The 27,440-nt window shown below is 32.7% G+C and overlaps 1 protein-coding gene across 8 annotated transcripts in view; it reads left to right on the top strand.

Annotated features, from left to right (window-relative positions):
• Col24a1 (collagen type XXIV alpha 1 chain) overlaps positions 1-27,440 on the top strand; it is a 304,025-nt gene that overhangs the window by 197,242 nt on the left and 79,343 nt on the right. For all 8 annotated transcript variants that reach the window (XM_019209372.2, XM_019209374.2, XM_019209375.2 and 5 more), the window contains 10 exons: positions 223-276; positions 522-629; positions 11,141-11,194; positions 13,006-13,113; positions 18,243-18,296; positions 19,126-19,179; positions 19,800-19,856; positions 21,963-22,016; positions 25,769-25,822; positions 25,930-25,983. In XM_019209372.2, the coding sequence (XP_019064917.1) occupies positions 223-276; positions 522-629; positions 11,141-11,194; positions 13,006-13,113; positions 18,243-18,296; positions 19,126-19,179; positions 19,800-19,856; positions 21,963-22,016; positions 25,769-25,822; positions 25,930-25,983 (651 nt within the window). The remainder of the gene's footprint in view (positions 1-222; positions 277-521; positions 630-11,140; positions 11,195-13,005; positions 13,114-18,242; positions 18,297-19,125; positions 19,180-19,799; positions 19,857-21,962; positions 22,017-25,768; positions 25,823-25,929; positions 25,984-27,440) is intronic.

The raw sequence follows: 27,440 nt of genomic DNA, 5'->3' as shown, positions 1-27,440 counted from the left end.
ATTCTGGAACTATCTCTTTTTGAAATTATAACACTAAAACTGAAGAGCTATTCAAGACAAATTAACTCACGTATTATACTGTCAAAGCCTTTTTAGAAACAAAGTAAAATTAGAAATAAGTGAATACAAACCTGCTACTCTCTGTACATTCCAAGGATGAAAAATAAGATAAATGATATAAATAAAAAATTAATCTTAATCTTTATTTCTGCTACAAAATAGGGTGAACCAGGAGCTTCTGGAGAAGAAGGCATCCAAGGAAAAGATGGACTAAAGGTAAATTACACTTTAACATTATGCATAAAATAGATGTCTCTTGAAATCTTTAAAATGCTATACTTAATTGGGCCAGGGATTTATCTCAGTGGTTCTTCTGCCTGCCTCGCAAGTGCAAGGTCCTGAGTTCAATCCCTGGACAAAAAACTGTACTTAATCATTTTTGTGTGCCAAACAAAAACTTGCTTATTATGTGGCACTGATTATAGCATTCCTTTTCTAATTTTTTTTCCATTTGTTTCCAGGGAACCCCAGGAGAAAGAGGACAGCTTGGAGAGGATGGAGAAAAAGGAGAGATGGGCTTACCAGGAACTACAGGGCCCTTAGGTAGACCAGGTCAAATGGGCCTTCCAGTGAGTACTGTTGGGTTCGTTTTGAAATTTTCAGTGAACTTAGAGCCTGTATGCATGTGCACACACACAACACACACACTTTGAGCAATTATATATCCAATGGGTAATTAGAGGTGTTGAATTATGGCATTAGAGAGCAGGGAGTAATTATCATCCTGAAATGCATAAAGAAAGATACATTTCCATAAGCTGTGGAATTTCTGTCATAAAGCAATTATAAGGGAATGTTTTGTGTTATTTCATACTTCAACTATTTTGGATCTTTATTCAAAGAACTGACATTATTATTGTAGAGTAATATCCTAGCTCCAGGATAAAATTCTGTGCAAGCATAATATAATCTGATCCTAAATTGTATTAAAGTTTTGTTTTACTTAAAAGTTCTAAATGTCAAAGTAGACAAATTCTGTCACCTTGAGGCAAATGGAAGATGTGAATTAATGATGAGAACAGCTTATCTCTTGTTTAAAACATACATTACTTACATTGTTCCATGTACAGCTCTCTGACCATTTCATGGTTTTACTTTATTGTTTCCTCTTTCTAGTCTCCAATCTTTAGGGACGTCTGATCCTTGGAAGATAGGGGGCAATCTGACCTTCTCTATCAGAGTTGTACCCCCTTCACCTTTTCCAGCTGAAGACCCTTCCCTGTTTTCTTTTACTTTCCAACTCTGCCTATGCCTAGATTTTCAACCTCTGCTTTTCTAAGTTTTCTTGCCTTTGGAGATATACTTTTTCCTTTAGAGTCATCCCTTATGACCCTACTAGAAAACAATTTCTGTTTCCTCTGAACCCTGGCAATTCTCTTCAAACTTTTACAGACTCAGAGTTAACTTTTTAGCATGTAGCTCTCTTTTCTCAGAGAGATCACAACTCTTCAAAACAGATGCACTGTCTTCACATCTTTCCATAAACCACAGTGCTTCTGTGCTTCTCTGAAATACTGAGGAACAAATTATGAGTGAACTGATTATACAAATAGGCGGGGAGACAAAGTAGTGATTTACAAAGTTACTAATCTTTACGCATTGTTGTGTACTTCCTCTGGCTCCTAACCTCCACTTGATTAATATCTTATCTATGCTAGCTCATGTCCCAGTCAACTTAGTTTTATTTGCAGTACTACGATGAAAGTTATCTGAAGGAATACAGTAGCATAAATGAAGCACAAACCAGCCATCTCACCATCTCCTTTCTATGAAAGTAATTCCTTTAGTATTAAAATATGCTATAACATATCCTCCCCCAAATAACAGTTATTTGCACTGGCATATTTCAAAGTGACCTAAGAAGAATGAGGATAAACCAGTTGCATCCCATTTTTTTGAGTCACTTTCCCTTCAGTTTTACCGTAATGGTAATGTGCCTATTTCTCTTCTGTCCTGCCCTTTCAGTTGTGCTAGGTGTTCTGCCACAACACATAGAAAGCCCCAGGGAATCCTCCTCAAAATTCTCTTGAACGTTTCTGGTCCAATATATCCTCACTTACATACTCTCATACAACCCTCCTAATAACATGTAAGTGTTATTATATACCCCATTCTGTAGCAGAAAAAAGTAGACTCGGAGAAAGTTAAGGACTTTATAAGATGATATAGCAGATGGCAGACTTGGCACTAAATCATTTCATTTCTGCATCAGATTTAGTCTTATATTTTGCCTTTCTAGAGTCCTTGATGCTTCTCACGTTTTTTAAGAATTCTTTTCCATTAGCATCACGGCTTGACTGACAGAAAAATAACAAATACCAAGTAATTGTGATTATCTTCCTAATAACTCTCGTCAAATTTTTGTTTTTATAATTAAAAAGCCATTAATGATTATTCATATGTTACCCTGGATTTTTAAAGACCAACTAACTTAGTTCCCTAGCAGAATCCTAAGGGTTGGGGGATCTGGGGCTGGGAATTTAGCTGAGTGGCACCATGCCTGTCTCACAAGCCCAAGTTCGATTCCCAGTACCAAAAAAAAAAAAAAAAAAAGGAGTTGGTGGGGAGAAGGAACATAAAACTAAGAAAATATAACATGGCCTAACACAGCCAGGACTTGCAGAAAGGCATGATGAAGCTTGACAGCTGTGTTAGCGGGCTCAAAAGATAAAAAGGAGGCCTGGAGAAATGATAAACAGGGATTTCATCTGCTTCATAATTTTTCCCAGGAACAGTCCTTCCTAGTACACATCTTTACTGCCTTTTTTTAGTAACAACACATGTGTGCTTCTTTTTTATTCTTTTTGTTGTTCTCCTTGGAATTTTAAATGCCTTTCAGCTTATAAACTCAATAAAAATACTGTGGCATATTTTTTCAAAAGAATTTCATGATCCAAGGAACTATTGCTTAATCAGACAGCCTAATGTTGGATTTATTTTGTACTCTTAAAATTTTTCCTTAGGCAATGCTACAAAGATGCTACTTCAGATTCTTACAAAATAAGCAAGAGACTGAAGGAAATTTTTTTTCACTTTTTTCCCCAGAAGAAGCTCTTCTTACTTCCTAGATAATTGAGAATTAGATCTGCATTGAAAAGTACTGCAAGGGAAGCATCAGTTAACAAACTCCAAATCTAAGCTACTATAAACTTATTTAAAGAGGAGAAAACATTATACATTTTATGTTTGAATTCTATGCTACAATGTCTAATTGCCTAAATGCATAACTGTGTATGAGAAAAGAACTGGAAAGCACCTGAAAAGAAACATCTGCCCAAGTTATGGTCTGTCATCCATTTCTAAAAATTCTGCCACTGTGGAGTCTAATATCAAAACATGTGGAGCTATGAACTCCAAAGTAGAAAGTTTTACAATGCAATTATCTGGATTCATTCCTTTAGGAAAAAAGTTTGATAAGCTTTATCAAGATGAAGTTTTTCTCTTCTGTTTAAGATGGCACTATATGAACTACAGGTAAATATCTTAAGGGAAGAAGGAATGAAATAAAGTATCCTTTTCTAAGAAGCTTTTCTACTAAGACCATAAAATGAAGTCATAAAGATGAGAGGAATACAAGTAGTTAGACAATAAAAAATGGGGCCGGGGATTTAGCTCAGTGGTTCTGCTGCCTGCCTTGCAAGCTCAAGGATCCAAGTTCCACCCCTGGTAAAGAAAGATATAAGATATACCTGGACTTCTTTCTGAAATACTTCCCTCAAAGACTCTGAAAAACAATAGTTGGGAATTTGAGGTTGGGAACATTAAATGGCATTCAAGAGTAAAAGACTATCTAAATCTGGAGCAAATAAGTGCTTTCTATGATTCTGGTATTATATTTATGTATCCTGAACTGTTTTGTTTTAAAGCAACACACAAATAAAAAGCTCTCCACTGGCCATTGTGCAACCATTGTTCAGATTTCTGATCTCTCACTAAAGAAATGCACATCGTTGGGAAAGTCTTTCTTTGGTTTCTTAGCTCATACATTATACATAATAAAGGAGTTGGAGCTATACAAAACTTCCCAAGATGGTTGTGTCAAGAAGGTCATTGAATTAGCATGGTTCTGTTCTTTCTATTCCTACTTCAATCAGAAAAAAAATCATTTTATGTCTATTTAACCTCTTAGCTTCTGCATAGGTGTTCTTTGGAAGAAAAGGTTCTATGATAATAAAACAACATTATCTTATATTTCTAAATTTGTATTCATTCTTATAGACTATAATACTATAAAATGTATTTTCCTGTTGATTAATTTACCAAAGTTTTTTGAGTATTTTCTGTGAGGCAAGAACTCTGCTAAACACTGAGCACACAAGAAAACAAGGTCCTTGAACTCATACTTCATAATCTAATGGAGAACCCTAACAATAGACTAAAGAGCACTGTAGATTGTGATAATGAATGATGTAAATAAATGGGTTGATGAAAAATGAAATTTAAAAGATAAGTAAGTAAAAAGGATTATAAATGAAAATAACAGATGAAGGATAGGAAAGCCAGCTGCTTAAGGTTAGAGAATTTATTTATGCTATAGCAGTGAGGGGTTTCTGTGAATAAAGGATTATAAACTTGAAATCTGAAAAAATAAAAGGAATTCTTCATTCAGAAAACTATAGAAGAATCCTTCAAAGTTGATGAAGCATCAAGGACCAATACAGAATTAAGAATAAGCTAAGTACTCTATTTTTAGAAAATAAAAAGGAAGCTACTGCAGTTGTAGCATAATGAATAGTGAAATGTTGTTGAAGACAAGCTTGAAGAAATAGTTAAAAAGTAGACATGAAGTACTTTACAAGCCAGGATAAGAAATTTGGGTTTTATTTAAAAGATGTCTAAGAAGCCACTGAAAACATTTCAGGAAGAACATAATTTCTTATGGAAATCATTCTATAATTTCTAAACCTTATTTAATACTACCTAGGATTATTGGTTATCATTATATAAATTAACTTATAGAGAAAGAACAAAGTAAACTTGAATTAGAAAAACATGTGATGAGCCCAGCTTGTCTCAAAAGAAACAATGAGAGGGGAGAAATAGAGAGAGAGGGTAGAGAGAGAGAGAGAGAGAGAGAGAGAGAGAGAGAGAGAGAGAGAAAGAGAGAAAGAGGTTGAGGGTACACCTCAGTGCAAACACCTAGGATTCTCTTTACTTCTAGAACTAGATGATATTTTCATTCATCTACTATTTACTAATAGCCTCACAGTGATAGAAAATGTATCTTCTCTGGTAGAGAACACCCTTGTGTGCTGAGTACGACATGCTCCACTTGTGAAATGTTAAATGATGGAAACAAGGAAAGTAGAAAAATCTTCTCTTAAGCTCAGCCATCAGGCATATGAACTCTCTTGGCTAACAACAACAAAAAAAAATTAGCAAAATCCTGTTACGCAAAAAGGCAAAGAAAAAAGTTCAATAACATCCAAACATTTCCCATTGCAATAGAGGTGGGAAAGATGGGGAGATGTAGTTTAGGGATGCAGGAAGGAATTCAAAACACCTGAACAGATGTCATCAAGTAGAGTAATCATAAGTTAATTAGTGTAAAGTACAAGTTAAATAATTTAGGAAATGTTACATTGTAAATCGTATTTAAAGCCATGAGGATAGGATAAGATCACCAAAAAGGATAAAAGAGAAGAGGACACTTCAATATTAAAAGCCTGGGCAAAGGAAGAGCCTTTATTTAAGATATTGTATATTGTTGCTATGAAAACAGGGGCTTAATTTTTTTAGAATGAGAAGAAAAGAGTTTTAAATAGAATGAGCTAGATAAGCGGTCATTAGATCTGGCTATAAAGTCAATTCCAGAAATATGGTAATAACAAAGAGCCAAACAGAGAATTAGAAGTAAGTAAATATTAACAATGTGCTTAAACAAGTTTTTCCAAAAAAAATTTGTTATGAGGAAGAAACAAAATAGATCTAGAAAAGTACAGGAAAAATGAATGCATGAAAAGGAAGGAAGGGAAGGAGACCCATAAGATCAAGGACTTTTTGTGAGGAGCCTATTTACATGTTGCTATGAATGATCTAGGAGAGAAAAATTACTAGTACAAGTAAAAGAGAAGGCTCCTTTAAAAGGGTGGGCCGTAGATAAGGGAGCCAGGGCATGCTTCAGGTCACAAGAGAGGAGTTGGCCTCAGAGTGAAAATGGACTCCTTCTTTCTAAGGGACTGGAGGCAGAACATGTGGGTTTGTAACCAGGAAGCTAATAGGTTAGGCTTAGGAAGAAAAACTTCCAACTCCTAACTTAATTGCTGGAATATTTTAAAGAATGGTGAGGCAAGGTTGCTAACTTAAAAACAAGGTTTGAAAATAGACATGAATACACAATCATTTTACAGGTTAATATCAGATGTCTCAATTGCAAATATTTATGAGACTAATATTTTTCATCATTGTCAGCACTTTTATTGTGATTATGTGCTGAAAAATCCATAATTTGGTAATATTTAAACACTTACATAAACACAGTAATATCTAAGCTGAATTGTTTGTTGTCAGGTAGTATCACCATGTGTCAGCTGATAAATTCGTATTTGAATTTGGTACATTGTAGAGGACGGATATAATTAAGGGATCCGTGAATTCCACCTTACCCCAGTATTACAACAAAGGTTTAACATTTTAAAATATCACAAGTATAAGTCATATGTTTTACAAATTAAAGATAATATTATCCAAATAGATGAAACAAAAAACATTTAGCAAAATTTATTATTCATACATTAACTATCACATATAATGATGAAACTTCAAAGAAATGAACTAAGATTATTACTATAATTTTAAGCCTATTTGAATGCGATTGGAAATGATCCTGTAAAAACAAAACAAAACAAAACAAAAAAAATTGTATTTAAAACCATAAGGACTCTTAAGTTCCAGACAGTACAGCAAGACAAAAGAAATTAATCTATAACTCATAAGAATAATGAGAGACTTCAGCAAAATATAAACTTATATACAAAATGGACTCTATTCTGTAACAACAGACTTAGAAAAGTTAGAAAGCTATTTTTAAGTAGAAATGTCAATACTATTAGCAACAAAGTTGAACACCTAAGAATAAATCTAAAAATGTATCTATAAAAATTTTTAGAAAAATTTTAGAGTTTGAAAACTGTAATAATTTATTAAAAAGCTAAATAAATGGCAAATATTTAATATTAATGGAAGGGAAGGGTTAATATCATAAAGTTATCAATTCTCCCCTAACTGGTTTATACATAAAAATTTTAAAACACTTAAACATTTAAGAGAATATTCTATGATCTCATGGGGGAAGAGAAAGCAATAAGGATCTCAAATAAAACACTAAATGAAACAAAATGTTAAAGAATTTGACTACATTAAAACTGCAAACTAATGATACTATACAAAATGACAAAATAAGTTATAGACTACAAGAGATTTGCAATATATAGAATTAGCAAAATACAAATATGTTCAAAAACTTTTATGTATAACTGAAGAAAGGAACAGTCCAGTAGAATAAAGGGCCAAGAACATAGGTACCAGAAATTCATACCTATATATCTAATAACTTTTTGATAAGATATTCATTGCTCCTTAATAACAAGTAACATATTAAAATCACAACATATCATTTTGTACTCATCTGGTGAATAAATTTTAAGCCTGATAATATCAAACATTACCGAAGATATATAGTATAGTAAATTGAACTTTTAACCATTGGTGTGAGGATAAAAACTGGCAAAACCACTTTGGAGGACATTTGGCAAAAACCAGTGTACTTGAGAATGTATATACCCTACAACCAGCAATTCAACTCTAGGCTATATACTAAAAAAAAATATTGACATGAGTAAAAGAGGTATGCATGTATTGTTTACTGCAGCACTGTCTGCCGCAGAAGAAAAAAAAACAAAAATTTAATCATTGAGAAAAAGGTTACATTGTGGTTTGATAACATGAAATAGTGTAATAGTAGAAAAAAATGAAAGGATGAAAGACATAATTAATAATTATAAAAACAAAATGCCATGAGTCTTAGAAGAATACATAAAGTATGATATTGCTTATTTAAAATTTAAAGATACAAAATAATGATATATTACTTGGGGATATGTATGGCGTAAAAGTACAAAGAAATGCATGAAATAATAAATGCATTCACGACAATTATTGTACCTGAGTGGAGAGAGAGGATCATATTTGGAAAGGTGTATTGTATATGGTGCTTTAAATATTATAAAATATTTAAATATTATATATATCTTGTTTCTTCAAGTGGATAGTCAGTACATAGATTTTTCTTTTATCTTTTAATGCCTATATATTTAAATATTGCATAATACACTTTAAAAAGCAGGAGTTAGTGAAGACTAACATTTATTGAGCTCTTTATTGTAAGACTAGTACTTTCTAAACTTTATATGCATTATCTCATTTGATCTTAGTAACCCTTCAAAGAAGTTGTATTATGCACCTTTTACTTAGAAAGGAAACCTAGACTTTAGAAGTTATGTAACCTTATCAGGCCATATAGCTATTAAGTACCAGAAGCAGAATATGAAGCTGCTGGAGAAGTCTTTTGAAAACTCACTCTCATCCTCTATGAAGGTTAATCAACCTCTTTTGTGTGTGGGGGGGTGTGCACAATGCTCAGATGTGTTTTCTTTTTAAATAAATTTTATTTTATTTTATCCCATTCCACCCTTACACCACCTACCCTCCCTATGTACGGAAGCTTTGTTTCCATTTTGTCCTTCTATTTTCACTATATTTCTTGTCCCTTCCTTCCTTTCTCCCTTCCTCCTCCCATGTTGCCTTTCCCATTTGAACGCTTTCTTCCCATTTTCCAACAGCCATTATACATCTCAGTCCTTATTTCCACTTTCGGTTTCTAACACCAGAGAATGTGTATGCGATTAATTTCACTTAAGAGCATGTTCTCAAAAACTACAGACATTTAGAGCTAAATGGATGCACAATGAGGCCATACTCTTAAGTGAAATAAATAGGACACACATGTACATACCGCATTGTTTCTGATGTGAGAAACACAAAGTGTAAATAAGGATCAAAACATATAATAAATAGTATGGAATAGGAAGATAAGGCCCAAAGGGAAGGAGAAGTACAAATGGTAGGGAAAGTGAAAGGAATAAATATTAGAAAAGGAAAAAATGGAAACAAAATCTTTGTAAATAGGGAGGGGTGGAGGGGTTGAAGTGACAGCAGGGAATGGGGAAAAAAATAAGAACCAAAATTTATCATGTGAAGGTACTACAAATTCCCAATGATGAATGTCATCATACTGTATAACTAAAATGTACCAATAAACTTAATGAATTTTTTAAAAATGAGCACGATCTCAAGGTCCATCCATTTAGCTATAAATGCCTGAAGCTCATCTTTCTCTATGGCCGTGTAATACTCCATTGTATTAAAAAAATCCACATCTTCTTTATCCCTTCATCTATTGATAGGCATCCTGGCTGTTTCTGAGATTTAGCTATTACAAACTGTGCTGCTATAAACATGGACATGCATATATCACTTTTAATTCTTTTGGGAAGGTACCAAGAAGAGGTATAGCTGGGTCAAACAGAAGCTCTAGTTTTAGTTTCTTGAGAAATCTCCACACTGTAGAGTGGTTGCACCACTCTGCACTCTCGTCAGTAGTGGAGAAGGCTTCCCTTTTCCCCACAGCTTCTCCGGCATTTGCTTTTTTAAAGGCCTTATTAGCTACAAAGAAGTCCTCAGAATTGTGCAACTATCATTCCTACCTCTGGATGCAGCTGTAATTACAGCAATAGAGCATTACTGCTTTAGCCTCTAAACTCAGTGACTTTCTGAAGCTAGAAGAGCATTTTCTGTGGCACACAGGGCATGAGTCATTTTCTTAGGTATCTGTTTATTCATTCAACAAATATTTATCAAGAGCCTACATAGCACAGTGGTAAACCACAATTTATTTCTTGTCTACATGATTTTTGCAGTTTGCCAAGCTTTTTTATAGTTTGCCAAGCTTTGAGGATGCAAATTTGAAATTTCCATTTTCATTTCCAACTAATAAAACTAATGTTGTGATTAATTATTAGTCATTTTAGAACTTGTAACCTGGCTTCTGTGGATTACACTTAACAGCCTAACTGTTGTTGATCTGAAAATTCATATGGTATCCCACTCTTTACTAAAAATAATATATATTGAAAACTTTTAAACTACTTTTGTTTAAACAAAACATTGAAATGAAAATGTTATATTTTAAAAGTTTAATATGACTACTTCCTTTTTTTCTCCCTGTACTTTCCTCTCTCCTTTTTCCCCACAGGCCAAAGAAAATCTCTCTCTCTCTCTGTCTCTCTCTCTCTCTCTCTCTCTCTCTCTCTCTCTCTCTCTCTCTCTCTCTCTCTCTCTTTTCTCTCGAGTTTACTGGTACTTTTTAGGTATACCGTACAGTTGCATTCATCATTGGGATCTTGTACCTTTACATGATGTATCTTGGTTCTTATTTTTTCCCCATAACCTGGCCCTCCCTTTACCCCCTCCAACCTTCCCTATTTACAAAGACTTTGTTTCCATTTTTTCCTTTTCTCATAGTTTTTCTTTTCCCTACTTTCCTTTCCCCTGCCCTTCCCACTTCCCCTACTCCTTTAGCCCTTTTCTTCCCAAAGAATATTTCTTTAATCCTCTATGCTTCAATGATATTTTGAGATTTTCCTTGACCATGTATTAAATATATTTTGTAATTCTATTCTTTCACCAAGATATTGAGCTTACAATAGCTCATAAAAGTGCTGAGGATGCATTTCAGTTTACTGAAATTACATTAAACTAAAATGGGATTTTAAAATTAATTTTCTTTCTAAAGAGCACTTTATTTTTTCCTATTTGCTAAGTTTCTGTAGGTAACCTTCATAACTGATAAAAGTTATGCCTCTAAATCACTGTGACCTCTTTGTAAATAATTACACAAACATAATATTGTTGAAAAGTAACCCTCATATTTAGTGTTCAGTCAAGTGATATCTGACATAAATATTTGAACATTTCATTCTTCTTTAACTATTTATTGTTTTTTTATATATTGAATATTCAGGGACCAGAAGGAATTTTGGGGACTCCAGGACAAAGAGGTCGTCCAGGAAAAAAGGTAATTTTTATATATCTCTTTATGCTAGCTTTTTTTCTTCTTGTATCCTCAATGCACCATAGGAAGCTATAATGATTTAGATAACTAATAAAGATTTAGAATTTAACTTTGAAATATACATTTGCATAAATTAATATTTAATTCCAGTTAGGAGTGCTTGTTACTTCAATTATTTAAGGGCCAATTTTCCAGTTTGTGGTTTGGAAAAACTGCTCTTGCTTCATTGCTTATTTGTCAAAAAGCCTTTTAGTAGATGATAGGCAAGAAAAAAGATAAAATGAAAATACTGTACCACTTATGCTATTTGATCAGTTCAGTAAAGTATTTAAGGGAAATGATTATGATTATAATTGTTTCTAGCTTTATTATTAATGTTTTTCTAAGTTGAAAATATCAATGACTGATTTTATCTTACTCATATAATAGGAACCACAAATCTAGACTTTTTGTCATTTGCTTACTTTGTATTTTACTAAAACTGCTATTTATATGTAAAACTCCAGTACATTATAATCTCATGGGATCAATAATTTGTTCAAATATTGGTGAAACATAGGAACAGTTTTCCCACTGGACCATAACAGTTCATAATATATTTGTTATAATTCTAATCAAACAGTATTCTAGTTCCTACAGCCCAGTTCTTATATTTCTGCAGTTACATTTCTCAAATTCAAAACTTTCAGTTAGAGGAACTTTGAAAAATGAAAAAAAAAAAAGTAATGAATTAGCTTAGTTACTATTCATGCCCATTAAAATAATACCAATATTTCATCATACATAGCAATGTCTAAAATCAATATGAAAGCTAGGAGTATAGCTCAGTAGTAGAGCACTTATTTGCCTAGCATGTGCAAGGCCCTCGATGAAACACATAAATAAATACATGCATACATTCATACATACAAAACAGAAAATCCATAGTAAAATGGATTCTAAATCCTAAACATTAAGATGAAGCCTGAAATCCTCAAAAAACAAAATAAAGCCCATAATCCTCTAGGAATACCAAAAATTTCCTGACTGGGGCCACAGTTTAGCTTTACATTTCTGTCTTCTTGAGTATCAGTAATAGAACAAGTTATTTCCCACTTTAAGAACACCTTTTAGGGTGAAGGGAGGGCAGCGGTATGGGGAAAAAACGAGAACCAAGATCTATCATGTAAAGGTACAAGATCCCAGTGATAAATGTTAACTGTACTGTACACTAAAAAGAACCAATAAACTCAATGAAAAAAAACCTTGTATAAGAATAGTTGTGCTTTGGTACTACAGCAGGGCTAATGAATATAATAGGAAATAGAAGATAACTAGTTTTCAGAACATTGTAAAAGGATATTAAAATGATCTGGACATTTATGTGGATATTTGAAGGCATACTCTTAAATGGAGAGTGATGATCCTAAATATACAGAACTATATACTGTCGGCTTTTCTTTTTTATTTGCACTTTATAACACTGAAATTCTTCATGGAAGTAGACTTTTCATGTTAATGATTACATACATGTGTATAGTCATACATAAAATTTAGAGTAAAAAGTTGAATATTTGGAATTCAACATGAGCAGTAGCTATCACCTGCTTGGTTGGTCAAAATTATCTCTTTAGTCTTCTTTTTCTAAAATTACTTTTATTTTTCAAACAATTTGTGTGATGACAGTGTATTATTATTATTGTCAGTGATTGTTTATAACTGTGTTAATGCAGAGTTGCTATTTACAGGTTTTGCTTACTGAATATCCCCTGCAGTAATTCAGGAAGTATAAAATTGTTTTTCTTACCTTTCTCTCATACTTATATCATCTGCAGGGTGATAAAGGACAAACAGGACCCATGGGAGAAATTGGAAGCAGAGGTGCTCCTGGACAAATTGGGGAAAGTGGTCCTAAGGGTGCCAGAGGAACTAGAGGTGCTGTGGTCAGTATTTGATTTGTTTCTAGAACTGAGGCCCTGTGGATAGAAAGGAAATGTATCCATGACCTTAAAGCTTCATCCCTTGATTAACTTTACAGAGAAGGCAACAGTTCCATTGAAAATAATCTATCTCCATGGGACGTGGAGAATTTTAAGCATTCCACAGTACTTAAATGGCTTAGTGGTTTCTGGACATGAAAAAGGAAAGGGAAAAAAAGCACTGAAAATGGAAATAAAATATGAAATGAGGTTTTTAAAAATCAGATTATGACTCCTAACCTAAGTAGGAAAGTTTATATGCCTAACGCTTAAAATCAGGATTTCATAACTTATAAAATAATGGTGTTGTGGTTAATAAATTGATTTGAAAATTAAGTTTCCTTGAAATGAGATTTCTTTCTATGCTTGGATTACCCATGCTTTATCTAGAGATTATTTTTCTAACTATTGTTATAACCCTAGTGAAATCTATTTATATCTTTAATTTATTGCATGAACTTTGCATGCTATTGGAAAGAAGTGTAGCATGATATTTCTGAACTTGCAATAGTAAAATTGTATTGCTGTTATATTTTGGACCTGTCCAGAAAGTCACAGTATGAAACAGATGCAAAATATTTAAAGTGTTGTTCAATTTAGTCTTCTGAGTCTTTCATAAACATCTTTACAAAATGCAGGTATATTCTCTCACATCCATTTAAATGTCACTAATGCAAGATTTTTCACCAAGACCTTTAATAGACCATTGCATAATCATTTTTTGTCTGAGTAAGATTTTCCTGAGGCTCGTTTTACACATTCCATTACTTGCTGACCTTTCAATCCTTCAGCCCTTTCTTACTTCCTTTTGTTTCAATTACTAACAGTTCTCCGTCTTTGGCCTGCTTGTTCAAAAATATTACATAATATGATTAATTTTAATGAATGGAAAAAGCCATATATTTAAATATTGCTTTCAAAGTAGCCAACTATGATTTTTTTTGCCATAAAAGTATTTACTTTTTAAATTTTGACACCTATTCCAAACTGCTTCCAAAGTGGTTTCACCAGATTTACATTCCACCACCCACATTTCATGGTAATCCATCTGGTGTTTGCTGATATCATGAGAAGATATCTCTCATTTCCCTATTTACATTTCCCTATTTACAACTAAATAATTTGTACTTTTTTCCTATAGAAGTTGCCTATTTATATTTTATATTTTCTACTAGGCTGTTGTTTTTTCCTTATTATTATTAATTCGCAACCACTCCTTATATATCTTAAATATAGTGCTGTTAAATATGTTGAAAATATATTACAAATGTATTTCCCTTTTTTGTTGTTTATCCTTTAGTTATGTTTATAATTACATTCCATATAGAACATTTCAATTTTTATATAATCAAACTTGTGAGTCTTTTTCTTTACAGTTTGTTTTTTTATTATAAATGCTTTCCCTACCTAAAGTATATAAAAATATCTTCCAGATTCTAATTCTAGTTCTAATTCTAATTCCAGATTCTAACTCTTAAAAAATATCTTCCAGATTCTAATTCTAGTTCTAATTCTAATTCCAGATTCTAACTCTTACAGTTTTATTTTAACTCTTTAAGACTTATGCAGTTTATTTACTTGTATATATGAGTTATAGAAGACAAATTTTCATCTATTTATCTGCCAATCTGTCCATATCACCCTTTTTTTCTGTTTATTTCGGGGGTGTTTGTTTTGTGTTGTTTTTCTGGGGGTTTTATTTTTGTTCTTGTTTTTTTAAATTTCTGGGGATTGAACCAAGAGCCTTGCACATGCTAGGCAAGCTCTCTAACACTGAGCTACATCTGCAACTTTTTTTTTTTCTTACTTTACAACAAGATCTCACTAAGTTGCCCAGGCTAGACTTGAGCCTGGGATCCTTCTGCTTCAAACTCCTGAGTAACTGGGATTACAGGCTTGGATACCACACTTGGCTCATATCACTCTGTATTTGTTATATGGTTATGGTATTTTTTAGATCTATTAGAGTAAATACTCTATAATTCATTTTTCAGGTAAGTTCTTATTATCTCTTGTGAGAACTGTACAATTAGCTCATCAGTTTCCTCTAGTATTGAATCTTTTCATACAAAACATCATGTCTGACTTTCCATTTACTTATGTCTTCTAATATACTGTATCCTCCAAGAAGAGTTATTTCTTTTCCTCTGTTCTTATACTTTTGTGTTGAATTTATTCTTAGCTTTTCAAATGAATTTTTTTCATTGTTAGTAAAGCCCTTTTTCCATTACATCATCTTACTAGTATTGTATAAGAAATCTGTGGTTTTCATATTCTGATCTGACACTCCCTGTAATGAATTTCGGTGATTCTTATGATTTCTTTCATCACCTTTCCTTATTTGTTTTCCTGGCTTACTACATTGATTAGAACTTCTAGAATGTGTAAGTAGAAGTCATGATAATGGAAACTTTGTCCTGTGCCTGATTTTAGAGAAAATACTTCAAATACTTATTGACAAGTATTGTCTGCAATTGTCTTTCGAACATATTCTTTATTACTTTAAAGAAATTTATTTTCACTCTTAAATGAGAGTTTTGATAAGGAGATGTTCAGTTTTACTAAATGCTATTATACTTGTTTAGATAATATCACACTTTCTCTCTTTTGTTCATATACGGAAATTCATTAACGGATTTCCAAAAGTTGAACTGATCACAAATTCCTAGAACAAATTTTACTTAGGTATGTTTGCATTGTTTTTTATTGTTGCTGTATTCAGTTTTCTCATATTTTATGTATGAATTTTTAGTGTATTACTTTAGTTTCTTTTAGGAATTTTGTATCTATATTTGTAAGTAAAATAGGCCTGTAGTTTTTTGGTATTTTTTTAAAGTGTAGTATGTAGTATCCTCAATTGGGTTTGTGTATAAGAGGTGAACAAGTCTTACAAAATAAGTTAGTAAGTTTTCCTCATTTTTCTGTGTTCTATAGGTTTGGAACTCAGATATTATCTGTTACTCAGATGTTGAGGACTGGACTGGTATCTCAGTGATAACAGCATTTGCCTAACATGTACAAGGCCCTGAATTTGATCCTAGAACTACAAAAAATTAAAATTAAAAAAATTTTGAGAAAATTTGTCTTTAAAACAATCTGAACTTAGTTGTTTTATTATTATTAGGTTTTTGACTTTTTATTATTATTAGGTCTTTTCAATTTTTAATAAATGTTAGAGTTGGGATATAGTTCAGTGGTAGAGCACTTGCCAGCATATGCAAGGCCCTGGGTTCATTTCTCAGCACTGCAAAAAATATAAGTTTTTTAAAATCCTGAGGTTATGTCCCTATTCTTTCTTGACTTTATTTTATTGTCTCTAGTCTTTCTTAAACAAATTTGTCAAAGGTGTAGCTAATTTATGAGTTCCAAGAATCACTGTTTTTTATTCAATTCTTTTCTGGCTTTCTTTTTCATTATTTTGTACTTTAAAATTATTTTAATTCTCTTTTCTTTGGGCTTATATTATGGTTCTTTTTCATATCTTCTGGAATTAAATATTTACCTCATTTGTTTTATTTCATTAATTTATTCAGTAAGTATATATTAAACTACCTTTATTCTGAATGCTACTTTGGTCATATCTCTCATATTTTTATGTTAGTGTTTTCACTATTCTTTTATAACTGGTTGAAATTCCAGATTTTATTTTCTGATTAGCAAGCTATTTGTTTTTTTTTTTTTCAAAAAAAGGTTTTTTTGTACTTAAAATGGATACTTTTAGTGTTTATAGCTCCTTTCTATTTATGTTGCAGTATAGTCAGAGAATGTGACCTATGATTTGTTTGAGAACATTTGTACATATGTAACATTTTTCTTCTCTGCATATTTTCAGCTGATTCCTGTCTTCAATCACAAAATTTTGGTCCACTGATCTTCAATGTTATTACAAATAAAAAATAAATAGTTTCTCTCTTTCCTATCAAAAGGATTAGAGAAATAAACATATGTCATTCAGCCATCGTGATCCAACATGCACTAGCTTCTTAGAGCACTTCAGTAACTTCTCATGTTACTTTCAATTAGTTGTGTAAATTGAATAAACTCTAGTCTATATTACTCATCTCAGTAATTACTGAATTCTTGTTCATATTTTAAAAATTGATTTTATGAAGTTCTTTTTTCAGATAAAGCCTGAACTTAACTGAATTAGCTTAAATGATCAATAATTATAATCTCATTTATTTTAGAACTCAGACTTTAGTGGTATAATCAAATAGGAACTACCATGTAGGATCAAGAGACCTGGTTCTAGTACCTGATTGGTGTGATATTGGCCAAGTCACAAACATATTCTATGCTTTCATTTCCTTATATCCTACTTGTTTGAAATTCAGATAGGACAGTTGTTGTGGAAACTTTTTAATACAGTAATATAAAAACATAGAACTTTTATAACCATTGTTTTTGCTTTTTTTAAACTTATTTCATCTTTTCAAAACTTTAGGGAAAATTCCTAATTAGTCTTTACTTTATATGGTTTCCTGATCTGTAAAATATTGATAAAGAGGAAATTAAAGACTAATCATCACACATAAGTTATTAATATTTTTAACAACTTTGGCCAGATTTAAAACCATATTCATCATAGCAATTGGGAATCCTCCATGAGTATGCAATTCTCCTGGCTCCCACATGTGATAATAGCAAAACCTCTCAAACTTTTCACTGTTTAGTGACACACATCTACCAGAAACTGTGACAGATAAAAATAAATTTCCAGGCCAGGGATTTAGCTCAGTGGTTCGGTGGCCTGCCTTGCAAGCGCAAGGACCTGAGTTCAATCCCTGGTACCAAAAAATAAATAAATAAATTTCCAAGAATTTTCTAGTAGAATTATGACAACTGAAAGTATTTCTTTTAATATGATGAAGTATGTTTATACCAGAAGTAAGCCATAAACTTTTTTGTGGAACGTCTGTGTTTCAGAACAAAATAAAGACAAAAGTTGGGATATTATTTTTTTGATTTCTCATTTCAAACTAGGTAGAATTTCAAACCATGAATATCTAAAGGTAAAAATTTAAATAACACACAAATTTGATGATATAAACAATTTTGTTTTCTTTCTCGTTAACATATAATTTATTTTTTAGGGTCCTTTGGGATTGATGGGACCTGATGGAGAACCAGGAATTCCAGGATATACGGTAAACATTTTTAATTCTTGAAATATTTCTATTTATACATGTATATACACACACAAAACATTTATATATAAGATACTCCATCTATGCAAATTAAGATTAAATCTTCCTGATAAAAGTTCATAAGTATCTTTTGAGGTATGATTACAAATACAGTGACTGCTGCTACTAACAGAAAGGCAGGTCTAGGCCGGGGTTTAGCCCAGTGATTCCGCCGCCTGCCTTGCAGGCGCAAAGACAGGAGTTCAATCCCCAGTACCAAAAAAAAAAAAAAAAAAACAACCAACAGAAAGGCAGGTCTGTGAGAACATTACAGTATACCTCCTCCACCTTATTCACCTTGGCACTGTGCCGCTTTTGGCTCTTCCCCAAAGTCAAAAGGACCAAGAAAAGTAAAGATTTTTGATGGATTCAGAATGTCAAGGCAATCATGACAGTGCAACTAAAACCACAAAAGAAGATCTTCCAAAACTGCTTTAGAAAGTCACAAGAATGAGAAGAGAAGTGTGTTTGAAGCCAAGGGTTTAATTTTGGATGGGGCTTAATGGCAATGTGTCTTTTACTGTAATAAATATTTTAAAATTTTAAATACCCCCCCCTTTTTTTTTTTGGTACCAGGGATCAAACTTGGGAACTTGCACTTGCAAGACAGGCAGTGGAAACAACATATCCATTGTGTTTTTATCACACCCTCTGCAATTCTCATCCCCCATGGAGTGAATCCTATTTTTTCCTTTCAGAATAGCACAATATCTAATACTATTGGCTTGATGCATTAGATGGAGCATTTACCAATGAAATAACAACCATCTACTTGTTTGTATTTTTAAAGGGCCATCAAGGTCAACCAGGACTCTCTGGGTTGCCAGGACCTAAAGGAGAAAAGGTATGTATTGAAATTTTAGTTCTAAAGTTAAACATTGAATTTATGATTTTTTTTCTGAAAGAATGCATGGAAATATTTCAAGGGATTAAAAATAACACTTCTTAAGTTAGAAATATTGCAAATTCTAGAAAAGCACAAATACCACGGAACTAAAATTTAAATAAACTTCTAAAATATCTTCTGTTGGTTATTTCAATATTGAGTAAAATAATAATAGTGTAATATTTTGTAATCTGTAGTTTTGTAAAAGTAAAATTAAGTACTTATTGAAATGGATTGTATGACTCTAGGTGGCTAAAATTTATATTAAAAATGAGGTAGGAGCAACTACAATAGCAACCTTGATTTATGATATCATTGAAAACTGATACATTCAGAAAATTTTTAAGATATTTGTATATATTTAAAACAGATACATATTTCTAAGAAGAACCATATACCTGTACAAATTATTACTGCGTATAAAATATCACATTTAGCTTCTTAGGTAAAAATTTTCCACTTAAAAAGATAGTGGTAAATTATATATTTCCTAAAATATTAGATAATGACAGGCTGTGTGTTTTTACAAGTTATTTTATTAATTTGGATTCCTTAGTAAATCATTTTTTTCATTTTAGGGTTACCCAGGAGAAGACAGCACAGTCCTAGGACCACCAGGGCCTCGAGGTGATCCAGTAGGTTTTTTCTAAAATTATTTTGATACATCAAGATGAAATATAATAATAGAGAAATAATGCCAATCTTATCTTTTCAAAGAGTTTTAGTTTGTTAATTTTATAACATGGTTTTATAAGACAGCAGTATTTGCTACCATAAAATGCAATGATGTGAAAATCTTATACATGAAAAACATGCAGGTCACAATCCTTAGCCTAATATATAAGTTTAAGCCAGTAACTTCTAAATTTAACTGTCAGCATAAAAGCATAACTTTTTACAGGGATTGCATAAAACATTCTTTTGACTTTTTAAGAGCAAATTATTTTTAATTATCAAATTAAGATTTTCTAAAGTATTAAAATCTGATCTGTATGCTGTTCATAATTTACATACAGTTGCCCAATGATTTCAAAACTTTTAAAACCAGTTATTCTAATCAGCAGCCTTTAAAGATCAAGGACCTAGTCTTTCTAACTAAGCGTTTTAAGGACTTAGTGTAACTATAGTTTTTGAAAAATATCTATTGTAGCTTTAATTCTCTAAGTATTTCCATCTTCATGTTTGACTAAATCTTTGTCCAAAAGACACATAAGTTAAATGGGTAAAATGAAAATGCATAACCTACAGAAACACATATAACTGGTTATATTTTTCAATTTTTCACATAGTATCATTTAACATAAAAATAATCCTAAAAACAGAAGAATATGTAGTCAGTCGGTCCTGGTATTTTGATATGGCTCTTTGAAGATAGTATAAAGTTATACTCTGTTTTAAAATTAGGAAATATTTTACTTTTTCTGATTAAATCAAGCCACCTTGTAAACGTCTTTATACAAATATGTAAGTTTCTTTATCAAACATATTTTACTCTGTCTAAACCATTAAGAGAGGGAATTATATGGGAAGAATACAAAAATATAAAAATAAATTGAAAAAAATTGGTAAATGCTAATATGGAAGAGCTTGTGTTTTCCCAAATTTAAGTATGCCAGGATCAAAGATTATCAGCTAACAGTGGTTCTGGCACCTGCCTTACAAGCACAAGGACCTACCTGAGGTTGATCTCCGGTACAAAAAAAAAAAAACCTGGACAGGGGCCAGGGATTTGCATTTAGCCTAGTGGTTCAGCCGCCTTCCTCAAAAGCATGAGGACCCAAGTTCAATCCCAGGTACCAAAAAAAAATTATCAGTTAAAGCACACTAAATGCCTACATATTGAAAGCTATAATAACTATCGTAGCTATATCCAGTAAATGTGAGACCAGCATGAAATTCAAACCTAAAATATCCTAAATAGTTAAAGGAGAGGCAGAGGTTATTGTCTTTGTATTATTGCTATTAACTTTATCTTCATAGAGGTAAGTTAAAATGTATCAATTAATATTACATAATAAATTCTATGGTTTTGTCAACTTCTTTAAATTTGTTTCTCTTCACACTGTAGGTTCTAATATATAATACCTTATGTTTTAAATGCATTTTATACAGGTAATATCAATCATTTATCATATTAAAGATTTTACCTCAGAAATATTTTTAAAATGAGTAAGACTGAGTCTATTAGGTTAGTTTCTGCCTTAAGGATTAAAGTTTGTAAGTGCAATTTTTGTTAGGTTAATTTATGTCTTGACAGTTAAAAACTTCAGATTAAGGAATAACAATTGAATTTTTATAAAGAAAGTAAACTTAAATATTTTTGTAAATATCATTAAATATAATTTTATATAATTAATGGAATTAAATGATCCTGCTTAAGTTTTTCTCACACATTTTAACACTAAAGATATGTTACTTTGTCATCATTTATACCACACTCTATACTATTCATTTAAAATTCAAATTTTAATTGGACATCATTATCTTCAAAGTTTTTCCTAGGAGAATCATGAATGTCTCTTTATATGATTCAGTGATCCAGTACATTTTAAAGTTCTGAATCAGTGATTCAGTACAGTTTGAAGTTCTTGATGCCATGGAAATTCAATGTTTAGAATTATTTAGGGAATTAAATGAATACATTAGATTTTAGAGGGAAAAGAATAATCCATACTAATTGTTTCACCTACATTCATGATCACAACAATGAAACTGATTGTTTTTGTGTGTGCTTTCTGCAGGGTCCAAAAGGGGAACAAGGAGAGAGAGGAGACTCTGGAGCAGAAGGATATAAGGTAATTTCAGAAAGTTTGCACCTTGCTTCCAAATTTGAGTAGGGTTCTTTTGTGGTTATTCTGAGTTTCAAATGAAAATAAGCATTGCTCACTGGGTGTGGTGGCGCATGCCTGTAATCCCAGCACTCAGGAGGCTGAGGCAGAAGGATCACTGTGAGTTCAAGACCAGCCTAGTCTACATAGTGAGTTCTAGGTCAGTCTCAACTACATAGTGAGACCCTGTCTCAAACCCGCCCCCTCCCAAAAAAAAAAGAAAAGAAAAGAAAAGAAGCATCACTGAGATAAGTAGTAATGTTCTGATATTTTTTGATACTAGAAGCAGCCTAACTCTTTCTACTATCTGTTCCTACAATCATCTTTGTTTCTGTCCACTCCTGCTTTCTTTGCACCATTCAGATCTCAACTGAAACGTTACCATGTAGAGGACTTAACTATACTATTCTAAATAGATCTATACGACTTTGTGTCATATTACCTAATTTTCTTCATGACATTTAAGGCTATATTGTCATATTAGTTTTTCATAATTTGTTCCTTTCCTTATTATCTACCTTCATCAACCAAAATGTAAGATCTATGACAGTAGGAATCTTGTCTCTCTTTTTCATTAGTATATTCACAATTTCTAGAACAAAAAATCCAGGTATTTTAGCTAAATAAAGTTGTCAAATGGATGGATAAATATCATTACACTTCCCAAGATTAAATCAATTCTTAACCTCTTTCATTTGTTAGAGATTAGAGTGTTAGAGATTTTTTTTCTCACTGAGTTTATTGGTACATTTTAGGTATACAGTACAGTTACATTCATCATTGGGCTCTTATATCTTTACATGACAGGTCTTGGTTGAAATTTTTTTTTCTTTTTTGGTACCGGGGATCAAACTTGAGACCTTGAACTTGCGAGGCAGGCAGTGGCAACACTGAGCTAAATCCCTGGCCCTTGTAAAAGAGATTTTTATAAGAATAACTTTACCAGCTAAAGTTATATTTCAATATGTAAAAATTTATTCATTATAATTTTAATATCATCTTCATGTTAAGATTGTTCTATTCTTGACTTATATCTCTTCAAAGCCTCACTGTTTGCAATCTGTTACTAAACAAAATAGTAACCTGCTAACTCTATATAGTTACTGCCTTATCTCCTTGCTCACAACATTCTCTGCCTGGTCCCAATATTATATAATCTTTAGTTACGTAAATCTTCTCTGTCCTTCATAATTTCATTCAAACTTCCCTTTCCCCTGACCTACTCACACAATAATCTTGTTGTATTCTGTACTGCTATAGTTCTGAGCCTGTACATAACAGACTTTCCATAAAATGAATTGGTTAATTGATCCAAAACATCATCCTCTCCGGGTAAAATTTCCTGAGGTTATTTCTGAAAGGCAGATTTACACTAGCCTGATTGAATGGACAGACTGATGGATACATAACTGTCATTATTAAACTGATTTTCTCCAGCCTTGTTTTTCTAGACTCTCTATTCCCAGTTATAGCTTTATCAAGTCCGTTCTCCACTTAACCTGTTCTGTCACATGAAATTTATTTATTCTCCATGTTGTCTGTCTCTTTGCCAGAATATCCTTGCTTTACTGGCTGGAACAGTCATCATTCAAGATTGAGTTTATCATCAGTTCCTTTATAAAATCCTGTCCCAGTTTCCTTTACCTAATCCACCACCAGTATCATCAGTTAAAATCTAACATTTCCCATAACTTCTTTTAAATTATTTTATAAAACATTTACTATAGAACATTTAATTTCAACCACTATATAAGAATGGTCATTACCAGTTTTTATTGGGATAAATTTGAGTAATTATAGCAAAATTCCTATGGAATCTGCCTTTTGTGAAATTTGTGTTAGACCTCACAAAGCCAAATGAGGTATTGGTTATTCCACTGTCATTCTGGAAAGTCCTCTCTGTACATACAAGATAATGGCAAAGCCACAACTGGCCACAGAATTCTGAGTGTTATAGTTGGCTCATCTGCTCACTCTTATTGCACTTTGTAGCTCAAGCTTTTCACCAGCCATTTACTTCCAGAAAGCTGTTTGATAAATGACCCATAAGGATTTGAATTTACTTGAACCACACCACCTTTCGATCTTCCTAATGCTGTTTCTTCACTGACTGTGCTCCTGCTTTGCTACTAAACAAAACAGGATCCTATATTAACAGTTTATGATTTAGTGTGGCCATGTGGAATATAGAAATCTTCCCCAAGCTAGCTTTTTCTCTCATGCCACTGTTCACTTCCTTAAACAGGATTCATTTTCTTTAGCAGGAAGTTGAAACTTGAAACCACAATTGCCTCATAGATGCAAACAAAGAAGGCTTCTGTTGACCTTTCTGTGAGAATACTGTTAGCCACACATGCAATCCCTTCTTCTAGTTCTGAAAAAAGATGATCTTGTTGTCTTTTCTCTAGCATTCTTTCTGTAACATAGAGAGAGTAGGAAGAAAGGAATCTCGGTGAAGAGGACAGTAGGGAAGTAGATAAAAGAGATTTCATGTGGAATTCTTCACCACAAATTTCACCTGACATGCCTCTGGCTTATTGCTAATTTCTGTTTACACACTTGAGAAAGGAAATGTGGTAGCTCAGCATTCATTGTTAGGAAAAATAGAGTGATGATAGATTGCTGAATATCAGAGGCATTTGGTATTTCTTGATATTGCATACAGTAACTACTCTCAATATTAAATGGAGACCAAAGAGCATTTCCATAGGAGCAATAGATTGAAAAAGAAACTTGTTCATACAGTCTATTCCTTTGGTCTTCCACTTCCACAGTTTCAACCAACCATAGATCAAAAATATTCTTAAAAGAATTATACCTGTACTGAACACGTACAGACTTTTTTCCTTGTCCTTAATCCCTAAATAATACAGTATAGGAATTATTTGCCCAGCTTTCATATTATGTGTGAATTACAAGTGACTACAGGTGATTTAAAGTAGTTTGGAGGATGTGCATAGGTTAAATGTAAATATTACATTTCATATAAGGCACTCCATCATCCTTTGATGTTGGGTCCTGGAACCAATCCCCCAAGAATATTAAGAAATGACCATATCAGTTTCCTGATGTTATTATAACAAACTACCATAAAATGGATGGCTTAAGGCAACAAAAATATTTTCTTTCCACTCTAAAGACCTGGAAATGGAACTTAAAATGTGAGTAGAACCACTCTCCCTCTAGAGGGTTTGGGAAGACTCCTTCCTTGCCTCTCTAGCTTCTGGTGTCTGTCAGCATTACTGTGGCTCTGTGACTCCAATCTCTGCCTCTAGCTTTACCTGGCCCTCTCCTGTTAAGTCTTCCTCCCTCTGTGTATGTTACAAGCACACTTGTTAGTGGATTTAGGGCCCACATGGATAATCCAGGACAATCATATCTTGACATCCTTAATGACATCTATAAAGACTCTTTTTCTAAATAAAGTCATATTCACAGGTTCTGAGGATGAATATATAGACATCTTAGGAGGCTACCATTCAGCCAACTATATTGATTCTCATAAGAAACAAAAACAAAACTGTATACTTGCTCACTGCAATATTTTCTATTCATCATAATATCTAATGGGTATTATGTTCTACCCTATTTCTAAGAAGAATCAATATCTATGATATTTAAATTGAGTTTTGCAACACTTTGTTACCAATTTAAGAGATAGTACAATATTCTCTAAATTACATGTCTCTATTTATTATAATAATCTTTTCTACTTCTAGGGTCATGTGGGTGTACCAGGACTAAGAGGTGCTACTGGACAGCAAGGGCCCCCAGTATGTTTTGAAAGCATTATCTATCATTCTAATGTTTTAAAATATTAATATTAATATGACTTTTGTCTCTGCTTTACATGTGATTTCTATTTTGAATCCTATTAAAGGGAGAACCAGGTGACCAAGGTGAACAAGGAGTAAAGGGAGAGAAAGGATCTGAAGTAAGTTGAAATTGTTTAAAACAATGTGGAACACAAGAGAATCACTACTTATTGTAATTTAAATAATCATTTGTCACACAAACAGGATCACTGTCGGCCTCACTGATTCATATGTTTTTTACTGTTGTCCAGATATCATTTTATTAGCAGCCTTCTCTGGCTTTGTGAACATTGCCTAAGGTTGTCCTAAATTAGTATCCTCTTCTTTTGGTTTCAAACAGAAATACAATTATTGTAGAGTAAAAACTACCAGTCAAGACTATTTTGTTGTGGAATGCAGTAAAGAAAAAAAATTCATTTATACTTGCTGAAGCATGGAATAAAGGCTTTATTAAGAACTGTCACAGCAGATACAATGGGATTTTGCAATGGGGAAGAGACAATAGGCTGAACTCTGAATATAGCATCTACAAGTGGGAAACTGTAGCCAAGGAACAAAGTGGGGGTCACAAATGGAAAACTACTACAGGGAAACTCAAGGCTAAGGGGGATTCTGGCTAAACTGACCTAATAGGATTCTTCATGAAAACAAGCCAGGGTGATCAGACAGCACCTAGGGCAGTGGTGGTGAGCCTACTGTGTGCGTGCCACACAGCAGGCTATAGGTATCATTGAAAATCTAAAAGGTTCACCATCACTGACCTAGGGGGTAGTGGAGGATGAGAAACCTGATTATGTATCCAGGGTGATAGATGCTGAAACATAGTCCAAGAGCACATTAAAAACCCTCTTAGAGTTTAAAAAGAACCAACTGCTGCAATAATAACCATTGACTATGTATTATATTCTTTAAAGACACTTTCAGTGGCCAGATGGATTCTGTCCAGTTGCTGTCAACTTGTTTCTATGAAGTTTTAAATTTATTCCTTGGATTTTGAAATAGCCCCTTAAAATTATCTGGATAACCTATTATATCCCAGAGAGATCATGAGTTATCTAAAATTGCAGAACTAAATTACCAACAGAACTAACATTAGAAACTTTGTTTCCTGACTCCCATTATTTTTTTTTCAGCTTTAATTGAGTTTATTGGTACATTTTAGGGATACAGTACAGTTACATTCATTGTTGGGATCTTGTACCTCTACATGACAAGTCTTGATTCTCATTTTTTCCCCTTACCTCTTCCCTCCCTTCACCCCCTCCACCCCTCCCCATCTACAAACACTTTATTTTCATCTTTTCATTCTCTCAATTTTTTTCTTTTCCCTTTTTACTCTTCCCCTACCCATCCCACCTTCCCTACACCTTTAGCTCCTTTCTTCCCATTTCTAAATGTCAGTAATCTTATTAGAATCTTATGCATTATTGCAGATTATTCACACCAGGGAAACTATTCAGTATTTACACATGTGTGACTCATTTATTTCACTTAGGAGTATATCTTCCATATGTATCAATTTTCCTATGAATGAATCTATTTTCTTGTTCTTTATGGCTGAGTAATATTCCATTTT

The sequence above is a fragment of the Fukomys damarensis genome, unplaced genomic scaffold (genome assembly GCF_012274545.1).
Source record: "Fukomys damarensis isolate Sample0158 unplaced genomic scaffold, DMR_v1.0_HiC HiC_scaffold_33, whole genome shotgun sequence".
NCBI classification, from domain to species: domain Eukaryota; kingdom Metazoa; phylum Chordata; class Mammalia; order Rodentia; family Bathyergidae; genus Fukomys; species Fukomys damarensis.
This window is presented reverse-complemented; position numbering and strand designations above follow the sequence as displayed.